The 13,028-nt window shown below is 36.7% G+C and overlaps 1 protein-coding gene and 1 pseudogene across 1 annotated transcript; one reads left to right on the top strand and one right to left on the bottom strand.

Moving 5' to 3' along the window:
* Positions 1 to 399: 399 nt before the first annotated feature.
* Positions 400 to 2,179, bottom strand: LOC146553430 (pescadillo pseudogene; annotated as a pseudogene).
* A 4,350-nt stretch (positions 2,180 to 6,529) lies between these two features.
* Positions 6,530 to 10,290, top strand: LOC146553429 (chemokine XC receptor 1-like). Its single transcript, XM_085254722.1, has 2 exons — positions 6,530 to 6,630; positions 8,298 to 10,290. Exon 2 carries the CDS (start codon positions 8,338 to 8,340, stop codon positions 9,319 to 9,321), a length of 984 nt encoding a protein of 327 aa, XP_085110848.1. The 5' UTR covers positions 6,530 to 6,630; positions 8,298 to 8,337; the 3' UTR covers positions 9,322 to 10,290.
* Positions 10,291 to 13,028: the final 2,738 nt, after the last annotated feature.

Raw genomic sequence — 13,028 nt, 5'->3', positions numbered from 1 at the left:
AAATAATAGAATAGGGAACTAGTGGGAATAAAAAAAAGTCATAAGCACAAGGAAACCCAAACAGAACTAGAAAAAATTTGCATTTCCCGTGAAAATGCTGTGTGGATGCCTTAACGCTGAAGATGTCTGCTGAAAAAGAAAAAAAAATGTTGCCCTGAGTAGGATTTGAACCTGGACCTTGTGGTCTCAAGGCAGCTACTCATGTCACTGCACCAAACTCTTGCTCACAAAGAAAAGGTGGAGAGACTGACAATTCTGCTGAAATGAGCAGAAGCTGCTGAGAATTGTGGTGATAAGAGGTGAAAAGGCTGAAAACTTTGCAGAAAAGAGATGAATCAGCAGAATTTCTGCTAAAAAGAGGTGAAAATTCTTTTTTTTTTTTTTCTTTTTCTTTTGCAATATCACAAGTAACAGGTTTAATTCAGTCCGTTTAACTGTAAAATGTTTCGGTTACAGATTTTAAAATAAACAGGAAGTTGTATTGTACAATACAGAAAAGTGGAGCACAGATCAAACAGTTACTTTTACAATAATAATCACACAACTAGCATTTGTGACAACCTGCGCTGTTTGAAGTTCTGCAGAGGTCATTAGAGTGCATGTAGCACGCAGAGCTCTACTGCACTTTCAGGTTTTATGGTATGTAAACCTGCAATGCACTGAGTCTCAAAGTTAAAAAGAAAGTCAGTCTGAAGAAGGCACCAGTTATTTTCGGGCCTTTTTCTTTTTTGCTTTTTCTGAATCATCGTGAGCCTTCCTCTTGGCAGCAAGCTTGTTAGCCTCACGGATTTTTCTTTTCTTTCCAAACATGATTTTGTCATAGAGGTACTTTTCCTTTTTCTTCATCATCATAATGGCCAGACGCTTCTCCTCTGCTTTCTCCTCCTGCTCCAAGCGTGCCTTATTTTCTACCTTCAGCTTTCCAGGTGTCACTTTGACATGTAGAGACTTGCCCTGGGATCTTTGTTCTTCCATTTTCTTAAGGTTTTTCTCTTCTGCTACTTCCTCTTCATCATCCTCTTCATCACCATTGTCATCCTCTTCTTGTTCTTCTTCCTCTTCCTGTTCTCCCTCCTCCTCCTCTTCTTCCTCATCCTCCTCTTGTTCATTGCCTGGTTTTTCTCCTCGCTGTAAGGCCATCATCTTCAGTTTCTCTGGAGGCACATAGTCACCTTCCTTCTCCTCCACAAACGGAGACAGGTGAGGGGGTAGAGTCACCCCAAGGAAATAATCCTCCACAGGCAAGAGAATTTTGGCATTGACACAGTCGTATAGCCACTGGGGTTGGATGTAGTATCTGTTGATATACTGTTTGCCAACACTGGGCCTGTCAATAATTTGATGAGTGATGGTCTCATCTGTCACATCGTATGTGCTACCAATGCACACAGACTTGTCCCAGGATACCTGACCTCCAAAACACCTGATGACGAATGCCAGAGACTCTCTGGGAACTTCTCTGTTGAGGTAAAACTTGAGTCCCTCAAAAAGCTTCTTCTGAGCTTCTTGCTGTTTCAGTTCCTTTTCCCTAGCCTCCATCTTCTCCATGTCCTCCCCTTCACTGGGAAACTGGTCCAGTTGAGCCTCCTCCTCCTCATCTGCCAGACTGGCACTCAGAGCTGACAGTTTCTCTAAGTAACTTTCTGAATTCATGGCATAGTCATCCTCACTCTCTTCCTTAGGCTCTGACTCTCCATTACTGTCCAGCTTTGGTGGGTAGACCAAGTTGAGGGAACTGTAGAGCCTGAAACTGACAAAGCCCAGCAGAGTGGTGTACAACTCTGTGAATGTTGCCATTACTCTGTAATCAACATCAACGGGGTGAACATGGGAGAACTGATATGGCACCACCCATGTAATGAGCTGTCCCATCACCTCAGCCTGTTTTTCCATAAGCCTTCTTAAGCTTACGCACAAATATCTTGTACTCTCTGAACTTTCCAACAATTGGCTCATGGAGCAGAAAGCGGATGTCTTTGAGCAGGTAGAAGGTCCTTGGGGCTGTAGAGCCCTTGTTCACCTTCTTCTTGTGTTTTGGCTCATGAGGGTATATGCCTTTGAGAATGCAAAGTCGCCTGAAATCTGGGAGGCTGAGCTGCAACTTCTTTCGAGCTCTGTTTCTTGTGATGTAGTTGGTGGCAGAGCCCCTCTCAAACTTTTTCTTTTGAAGACCTCCCATTTAGAGACAGTTTCTAACCCTCCACGGAGTTTTATCCAAATGTAGTTGTGTACAAATTACACAATTCGCAAGGGTACACAACAACGACCGACACAACACGCAGGAGATGCACGTGTGGCTTGACATGCGCGAAAGAGGGCCTCTCTTTCGCGCATGTCAAGCCAAACGCAGTAGGACCCCTACTGAGGTGAAAATTCTGCTGAAAAGAGTTCAATTAGCAGAATTTTTGCTGAAAAGAGTTCAATCAGCAGAATTTCTGCTGAAAATAGTTTTTTTCTGAAAAAAGCAGAAAAAACTGAAAATTTTGCTGAAAAGAGTTGAATGAGCAGAATTTCTGCTGAAAATATTTTTTTTCTGAAAAAAGCAGAAAAAACTGAAAATTTTGCTGAAAAGAGTTGAATGAGCAGAATTTCTGGAAAAGCTTAAAATTCTAATGAAAACAGCAGAAGAGGCTGAGATTTGTGCTGATAAGAGGTGAAAATGCTGAACCAATCAGAGGTAGTGCTTCTGTCTGCTTCATCAGGCTGTGTACTTGTATGTATTTCTGCCATGGACTGTTAACAAGAATCTGAGGTCCATATTAGAAAAGCTGGTAAAATCATAAAACTTTGCAGAATTGTAATAAATTATTAATATGAATTACTTGTCTGTGATAGTGTATTAATTTGTAGTGAAAAAAAAAATGTCGAACAAGGTGGGATTGAACCCAAAAACTTTGGTCTGAAGATTCGTTTCATTACCAATCGACTGTATCTCGGTTGCGGAGATATGACGAGAGAAGAAACGGCTTCATTTTCGGAGTTTGAAAAATGAGAGGACAGATTTCCTCCCCTCAAACAAACGTAATTTATGGCTCAATGGTAAGATGACTGTAAAAACTGCTTCGACCTTGAGTGTCAGCACTGTCTGAAGATGAATTGGCACAAGCCTCGTGTCTTAACTTAAGGACATATGACGATTTGAAAATGTCTCTCATTAGAGAGTTCCAGCTGTGATTTTGAACAAAGTCCCCATTCACTTTGTTTGGAGAGTTTTCAGACATTGTGTTGCTCTGAGGCGATTTGATAAAAATCTGTAACTTCCACAACAGTGATAGTGACATTTTCTGAAAGCCAGCAAAAATACCTACGTTTTGATGTATAATTTGAGGAAGTTGAGTGGAAATTTAGCGAGTAGCAAGAAGTTGTTTGGACATGAAGAGAAAATTCACAAAGTTTCACTGTCCACTCTGAGTTAATTGCATAGCAACCATAGCAACACATGTATTTTCTGAAAAATCACAAAGCTGCAACTGAGAACTTAAAGAGGCATTAAATAAAAACGGTAACAGATATGAAAAAGCTGAATCAGACAGGAATAGCCCAATCATTTGAGAACGTTTTAAAGTTTGAATGGAGTTTCCAGGTGAAAGTATGAGGAAGAAGTTAGGTTTCAAAGACAAGCAAGTTTTAGCAGAATTGTGGAAGTTTCCCATTCATTTCAATGGGACAAATTAAAGGAAAAAAGTGTAATATTTTAAAAAGTATAATAGTAATAAGTACCCGTTTGAATGGTGAAAATCGGCTGAAAACTGAGGGAGTAGTTAAGCGGCAAAGAAACGGAGCAACTAGAATAATAAAGGATAAAGAATAAAGAGAAACAGGATCTCAATAGGATCTCAACAGGATCTCAACAGGCATCCACACAATTAACAGAGTCTGCAAACAAAGCCCACATCACAAAATCTGTAATGAAATTGCAAAAGCTCAGAACCCTTGGTCACCTGACCCATAACCATGACATCCTCTTTTTGTTTTGAATCAACTCAGAGATGCTTCCTTAACTACAACAATTTACTTAAATGTTTTGTCAGTAAAAAGACATGCGTGCCTAAGTTGGTGCACCAGCAGGTGCATCAGAGTATTCCACAATCCTTTCCTATCTGACATTTCTGCTGATGAAAAACCGCTGTGTGGCGTGAAGACAGTGAAGAACTGAGGAGTTGTGGGTAAGACAGTTTAAATATATATAAAACTGCATCAGTGAAACTAAAGGTCAAAGGTAAAAACATAAAGGATATATGACTTTGACTATGACTGATTTCAGGCAACTTGTTGCGATCCCTAGAGTCCGGTGCTCTTCCCAATCCTCCTCATTCACTTACTCTCTGTAGCTTTCCCTCTTTTGCTCTCTCCTTGCCTCCTCCTCTCCTGCATGCAGGCATCACTACATTGTTCAACTAGTTTGATATAAGGATCAGTTTGGCCTTAACGTGATTTTAGTTTGAAATGCTTATTTTCTCCCAGGGAAACCTCTATGTCTTGCTGTGCTTCGTGCTTTCCTCTTAGATCTCCCCTTGGCTGCAGTTTGGCTCTGAAACCATGTTGGAAAATAAAAAGGTGTTAAGATGATAGCGCCTTGCTTTCCTCCACCATCTTGTGCAGCAGATTGATAAAAGCACTACAATGTAGGAACCCTGTTAGATGTCTGCCTGGCCATAATATCCTGCAGTTTCTGCATTTCATTCTCTGAAAGATATAAACTAATACAAACTCCCCCTTTAGTTACAACTATTATAGCAAGGTGTCATCTTAGTAAATAACTGAAAGTTTTCTGGCTGGGTCACAGTAGGAACTTTCTCAGTGGACTTTGAAGTACTCACTACCCCCCACAGAAAATGTCAGCTATTTTTAGAACACAAAAAGGAAGTCGAAAAAGCACAAAAATTTATAAATAATGTGCAAACATGACCCATTTGAGTTTCAGAGAATTCTGAAATGTAAGTATACCATCAGAGTCTAAGCAGGTGTTTAAGAGAGGAAGAGAAACACTGAGCACCAACAACCACAGGGTACTTTCAGTTTTTCAAATGATGAAATAGGGATTCACTAATACCTTACCAATGCTTAGTAGTGTGTCGTTTACCATATCTTATGGTGTAACAAGTTATAACAAAATAAATGTGAAACTCTTTGTGTAACTAAAATGTCTAACAGTATGCAGATTTAATGGGTAAAGGGTATTTTAACATTATAGTTTCATCATAAAGAATAATGTAAAATTTCCTGCTTCAAACTCAGTATGAACACAGAGAGAATGCAGAGGTAACTACTGGGATTGGCCTGTTTAAGATGGAAACATGGTTATTTCCCTTTTCCCTGTTGTTCAAGTAGCAACATACATGTATGCTGCTTACTTGAACAACAGCACCTGAAATGACATGGCCTCCTAAAATTAGCCAGACCAGACTGAGCTAGAATAACACAAAAACTTGTTGGTGTTATTTTTCATGGTATTGCATCAGGTTTCCTGAGTAATTACACTTTTATTAATTTGTTAAAAGTATTAGCCTTCAGCAGGAGCTTAATCTTAGCCAGTATAGAAGGAGCTTAGTCAATAGGGATATTTTAGCTTTCAGTAAACTATTGCCCCCTGCTTATACTACAAGGATACAAGTGTGACACTCACATGATGTCCTCTAGTGGACCAGCCAGTGTAGTACATATTTTTTCCATCTTACTGGGCTGCTGGTCTTTAGTGAAATGAACTGACTACATGTTCGTTTATAAGCTAATTTAATTATTATTAGTAATCACCTGTACGATAGCACTGATACTGGGTTGTATGAAGACCAGCAAAAACTGCAGTGGGTCAAAAACGACAAATTAATGCAGCTTCCTCATCTGGATGGATCCTGCACTCCACCTGAGAATGACTATATATCATGTAAGTGCAGTTTGCAGTTGAAATTAGGATTAGATGCTTTGTGTTAGAATTAGATAAATTACCTGAAATTTATATCAACATCAGATTTGTTATAATAAATAAAGCTGTAACTTTTCAGATCATTTTCCTTAACACTTCTTTTGTCTGACAGTCAGAAATTACTGATGATTGGGTCTTTATCTTTATTACTGGTTGCTTATTGCTATCATTTGATTAAACATGAATGTACTAATTTGTTCATTTATAAGGTATATTATTTCAGGTTAAAAAGGAATGTGACCTTAGTGATTTTAACTTTTTAGTTCCATAAGAGCTGGCTCAAGGACAAGGACTCAGTTAAATGTTACCCATTTTGGTACTTACACAGCTACATCAGGCATAACATGAAATATGTTGTTTTAACCTTATATTTTGCACAATTTGCAACAAATTATGTCCCCAAAACTCTGGTAAATCATGTTTGTATGATTCAATTGAATGCAATTTAAATTTGCTTATTGTTTTCTTTGTGAGTTGATCTCTGTGTAGAGATGTAACTTAAGCAGGAAGCTGTTTTCACTTCTCTGTTCCCACAAAATGATTTTGGTATGTCACAATAAACTGGACTGGAAAAAACAAAATGCTCAAACAGCACTTTTCTTTAGTTCATGTTAGAGTGAAATTAGTGTGAAGTTTACGTGCATTAACACTATCACTGAGAGAGGCTGTGAGCAGGACCTAGCCTGACACATGAGCACATGCACAAGGTAAGGAGTCGATTTGTGTAAATGGGAACGTTTGGGAAAAACTTTAATGAAAAATCCAAGAATATGGAGTGAAACTTATATTACAAGAATGATAATGAAAATGGAAAAAAAGTTAAAATAGACTCTTTTTTTTTTTTTCTTTTTTTTTGCCTGTCCCGTTTGGCTCTTTTGCCATCAGAATTGTTGTCTAAAGGCAAAGAAAGATGCCCAACGGATTTACTTTACCAAATTGACCATCCCAGCCTTGCCGTAATGGTCCATTTGATTCACCTTTTATTGTTCATTTTATTTTCACTCACTGAATACGGGACAGACTTGACTGGGGGAAAGAAGGGGAGAAAGAAAGAGGGAAAGAGAAACAGCTGAGAAGAGGGACGGGGGAGAAGGGCAAAAGACAAAAACCAACAGAATGAGCAGAGAAAAAAAAATGCATATATCGATCACCTGGATCACCTGGATCACCTGATAGATAGACTCTTAAATCATCACCATGAAAAAAAAACATTTTGATGTTGCTATGCATACAATAACACTTGTTGTGACAATTTTTTTAATGACTCACTATAACTCTTACAGAATAGGTTTATGTGCCATTTATGGGTATTATAGTGCTTTAGCACATTTCATTTTATGTGGTTCATTCTAAGTTAAAGGCATGATATATACGGAATTGTGATATTTCTAATAAATATCATTAATAAGCATTCTGATCACTTTGACTGTTTATGGTTTGCCCTACAAAAAAGGCAGTATAACACAACCTCTTAAACACTTAAAGCAGTTCAAGCTGTGTATTAAAAGATAGGATCTGTTACGTTAGGCTACATTAGTCTTTATCTAGGTTGGCCTAAAAATAATTACTTTATTAATGTATATACTACTACTAATAATAATAACAATAATATATTCTCACTTCTTTGCTAGATCAACAGTAATGTCCTCACAAAGACTCATAAAGAAAAGCCTCAAACGGTGATCTTAAACTCTTAATTAGACTAAAAGTCTAGGTTGAGGTTGAGCTTCATCATGGTTTCACTAGTAGGGATCCCAAACCCAACTACACATTACAATGTTTAGTGATCATGAAGCAACAAGCTGCAGTGGCTTCTGGACTTGGCAGATACCCAAAGGGAGCCCTTCTAGGAGCAGAATGAATGTACATGCACTTGGCAGGTGGTCCTGAGTGTAATTAGAATGAAGAGAGATGCATTTCGTGCTATAGAATTGTCCTGAAACCTGACAGCAGTGCGTGGAAGGCGGATGAAAAGAACCGGTGTCTAAATTAGACAAAACTGATGCCACTGTGTTCACCTTTACTACACATTATAATTCACAGGAATAGATGGGGATAGGATACAAGCGCAAAAATTACATGTTGAATAAATATTATGATTACTTTGAATTAACTGCTATTACATTAAAAAGCACTCATGGTATTTCTTATAAACATTACAGTATAACACAACAGTCGCTCCAAACAACAGATTTCCAAATCATAACCTTTAACTTTCAACACTGTTGAAGTTTGTATAGTGTTGTGTCTATTACACTGGACTGGATTAGTTTTTATCGAGATTTGTCTGATAGATTTAAACCACAACAAAAAATGTAATCATTTATGTATATTTAAAAAAAAAACTAACCTTATATCTTTACTTCTTCAATAGGTCAGCAGCTATTTCCTTACAAGACCTCAACAAGTAAATAATGGCCTTGAGCAGTGACGAGTTTACATTCTTTAATGAGACTGAAAGCAGTCAGGATGACTTTCCACTGTCGGCGCTCGAATGCTATTGTGCTGCTGCCATTATTATTTTCTTCTGCATCAGCCTGTCCGGAAACAGCTTCCTGATGTGGGTCATCCGAAAAGAACAAGCTTGGAAGATCACACCCGATATCTTACTTCTGCAACTTACAATATCTAACCTTTGCATCACTGTGACCTTGCCATTTGAGGCCTGTAATTTACTCCGTAGCTGGATCTTTGGAGAGTGGGTCTGTGGATTCATGACAGCAGTTTATTATCTAGGACTGTACGCCTCTATTTTAATCCTCACTGTCATGTCGTTGCATTATTATTTTTCTTTTGTTCAGGTTTCACGTCTGTGTGCACAGGTCTCAAGAAAATGTGGTGTCCTCATTACTAGCATCTTGGTATGGCTGGTATGTGCTGCTGCAAGCATTAAGCAGTTCATGTATACCGAAGTCATATTTGAGGTTCAACTGTGTCTGTTTGAATGGACCCAAGCTCGAGTCTACACAGAGTTTTGCCTTTTTTTTCTCATTCCTTTCCTTATCACTACATTCTGTCATGTCCACATGTGGATAATGATGAAACAGGGCAAGATAAACAGGCAGCAACTGCCTTCAAAAGTGATTTTAGGGATAACTTTTGGGACTTTTCTTTGTTTGACTCCTCTGCACGTCTGCGACTCTGTAATGTCATTTATAATCTGGGGTTTTGTGAAACACACACATGCAGTGATGGAAGCATTGCACCTTTCTTGGTTTATCCTTTATCCTCTATCTCAGTTCTGCTGTTGCCTTAGTCCTCTGTTCCATATAATTGGAGCACAAAGTTTTAGGAGGTATCTCCCCATGCTACGTAATCCTTTATCACAAAGCAGAGACGTTAGTAATGATGGGAGTTCAGTTGCATTCATTTCTCTAAAAAATACAGAAGAAATCTGAATTTGTGATGCTTAGCATTAGATTAGATGTTTTTAGTTCCGATAAGACATTACTAGATCTCTAATTAGATTAGATAAAAACAAACAACAATTAAATTGAATAGCACCTGTTTATAACAGAGACTGATTTTTGTTAATGTGAGGATTGAGGAGGATATTATGCAGTGGTTAGTGCTGACAAATATACCAAAGATACGCAAACCGCCAAACTTTACAACAAGGCCAGGTTTCTTGTGCCTCATTCATTTGTGAGTGAGGTTGCCGGAGTTCTTGTATTAAACTTGAGAGGCTCGACAGTTCCATGTATTTAGTTTTTCTAACAGGAAACATGCCTAAATTGTTCTAATAGTTTTGTATTTTTCAAAGGTTTTTTTTTCTCCACCAGAATACCAATTTATTTTAACTATTATAAGTTAACCTAGTTTTTTGCTTTTTAAGAGTGTGACCGTGATAAAAAAATATCCAATACTAATTTATGTTTCACAACCTTTTCACTTTAAAGAAAGGGGCTGGTTGAACTTGGATGACCTCGCGTAATACGTGTAATGTGTAACGTGCTGTGTTTCGTAACGTTTTGTTTTTTTATGTAAATATCCGTGCCGATCACATTTCTGATCAAACTCTGTTGTGATCAAGATTGCTTTTCCATATTTGCCTTAGCTTATATATTTTATCTATCTTACATGTTTTTATTTGCCAAGTCAAAAATGTATGTTTCTGAAATCTGAATCTCATTCCTGCATTTCATTTGCTGTTTCTGAAATGCTGTGAAGCTGCTTTCATTTATCTAAATAGTGATTTGAGTATGTTACAATGAGCTGCACTGAAAAAATTGCAATGACTAAAGCTAGTTGATGCTACACTCTGGTACTTTGTTTTGTTTTGTTTTGCTTTAACAAAAACAAACAACAATGAAATTAATGGCAGATGTTTATAACAGAGTTAAAACTGGACATTTGATTTCTAAGATTGAAAATGAAAATGAATTTTAAAAAAAGAAATAAAAATAAGTGCTCTGACAATGTTTGATTGATTATATGAATAAATAAACAGCAAAAGGAACATTATTGTAGTACAAGTCAACAATATTAATTGAAGTATATGTCAGTAAAATGCAGACAGCTCATATTTTCCCTGACCTTTGACCTTTGACAACGACTCCTTTAGTTGTGATAGGACACTTTTTCAAACTTTTTTCCTTTCTATATTATGTTGCACGACAAAGGTTGATCAAATATATGCTGGTTACAGTACTGTTTGTAGGAAAGAGCAAGAATGACTTAAAATTTATCAGAAAAAACATGTGACTTGAAAAAATTCACTTTAGGCCTATAGCTAAAGTAGATTATAATGAAGGAAAACCGTATCACTGCAAATGATTTAGTTTAAAAACAATGAACAAGCTCATCAGTTTATCTTGTAGCTGCAGTTGGCTATTGTTAAGCTCTGCTTGTTTCATACTAGTAGGAAACTGTAGCTATCTCAATTTTATGTGTTAAAGCTCCTACAAACATATGAAACAATATGATCCTGGACATGGACATTACACAGAATATTAAATAAAATAAGAAAGAAAGAAAGAAAGAAAGAAAGAAAGAAAGAAATCACTATTTTAGATGATTATTATTATTATAATTTGTATCTCAAGTAGAATGAAACGTACAAGATGCATTTTACTACTATTGTTATTATTTATTACTATAACACTGTAACACTATTACCGTCTTTTATCTCTGATATGCATGTCATGAATGATAGCATAACTGCAGGTTACATCAGTGCTGGTAATCTAACTGTTCACTGATCAGATTTTTGCTTTTCCAAAGACAAAATTCAACCTCTAAAATATGGAGGGATTACCAATTTACTTTACCTGTCTTGCTTAAACCAAACCTTCATCTGCAACACAATAATAATATTTCATCTTAAACTGTAGGCTAGTCTTTAATTTTAATAGAATTTCAAAATAACACACATTGAAAGGCATCAAGGGTAACAAACAAACACAAAAAACCCCAGCTCATTCATTGTCATATGTGTAAAAGAGAAAAATGTGAAAATTCTAAAATTAAACCTTTGTATATTCTCAGTTGTAGTTCTTCTAATTGTTACTATCACTGTAATTCTGTAATTACTGTACTGAACAAATCAACCCACAAGGTGGCAACAAAAATGACCGTAATGACAGAAAGTAATGTAGATGGAAATGTCTTGTTGTGTGTTTTTCTACAGAGAAAACAGACATCATTATTCAATGTTATTATTTGTGATTATTTTTATTTTAATATTGTTAATATTTTTGCTTTGATTTAACAAACTTAAAATCAGATTTTATACATGGTGTTTATACAATTTAGCCCTATATTTTCAATTTAACAATAAAAAAGCACAACAAGACAAAATGACTGAGAGTGTTATAAAGCATAACAACTGCATTTGTTAAAGATCCGTGTTTTGTGTTGTGTCTCTCACAACATATTTTCAATCTGTAATTTTTGCAATAGCATAGATATTATATTAGTTTTCTATTCTCTCTGGCATGAGCTTCACTATTTGACACACATGCAAAACAAATTAACTCTCTGAATTATCAGTAGAATAATAAATTCTCCATATAATTGATTAAAGTCAAATGAACATTCTGACATCCCTGCATTTACCTCAAAGTATGTTTGGGAGAAAGTCAGTTATGCCATATTATTTCAGTAATATGAACACTACATGAACCAATTCCCTGTTTATTTATGGCCCAAATATTTTAACTTTAATATAAGTAATGCATCACTTTTGGGGTCTGTCAGTGTTCTTGATTATGGTTGACTTGTAAGGCCATGATGGCTCCACTGGGGGTCCTGAGAAGAGTGTATAGGGACAGCTCAGTGGGCCTCTCTAACAGCACTCATATCTGTCTCTAGGGCTAGATTAAGCTTAATTAACTAAACCATCCAGCACGCTTGGATGAATGGATACAAGTCAAGGGCAGAGCAGTCGGGAGTGTGTTCACACTTTCTCTGGCAGAGAATTAGGGAGGGTTTTGTGCCAGATATAATTTCAGTACATGTTGTTTGTGTAATAGCAAAACATGAAATTATACTGTAGCATGATCAAGTTATGTTTGCAAAACTCAGCAAAAATAATGGGCTTTTTTAACGTGTACTATCAGTGACCCATCAGAGCCTACATTTGGTTCCTCTTTCCACACCAATTTGAGCAATTCTCTTGAACAAATTTTGGAGTTATCAGCTTTTTCTCTATTTGAGAAGGAAGTGAAAGAAGTATTTATTGATCAGATTGTATCCTTTCATGGAGACAAAAGTTTCCTCTTCTTTCTTCTTTTTTTTGTATTTGTGTTTTTACATTCACAGAAAACAACAGATTTAATAACATCAAAGACTGCAGAGAAAAGACAAAAGTCTAAAACCTACCCCACAGAGTCATCCCATTTCTTATCTTTGAGCCAGTACAATCTCTTTTCCCAGATCATTTTCTTAGCAAATGATGTTGTTGTTCAATCCTGTTTTTAGCCACGAGCGAAACAGCTGTTGTTGTTTTCTTATGGAGTTTCTGCTACTAGCCTCCCTGGCCCTCACATTCACTCCCTGCTCTTCTTTTCTCCAGGGCAACTCACCCTCCTTTTTCACATTGATATCTCCCCTTTCATTTTAGTTATCTATAACGATAATTACTCCAACCATATGTGAATTTAAT

The sequence above is a fragment of the Mchenga conophoros genome, linkage group LG18, assembly GCF_057382185.1.
Source record: "Mchenga conophoros isolate Kocher_MC1m ecotype Shallow Benthic linkage group LG18, M_conophoros_male_GT1.1, whole genome shotgun sequence".
In the NCBI taxonomy this organism is placed as follows: Eukaryota; Metazoa; Chordata; class Actinopteri; order Cichliformes; family Cichlidae; genus Mchenga; species Mchenga conophoros.
The sequence above is the reverse complement of the archived record's forward strand: the minus strand, read 5'-3'. Positions and strand labels throughout refer to the sequence as shown.

Bases quoted from the DNA above. Each gene is read 5' to 3' on its own strand.
- LOC146553429 (XM_085254722.1), top strand. From the start codon at position 8,338: ATGGCCTTGAGCAGTGACGAGTTTACATTCTTTAATGAGACTGAAAGC.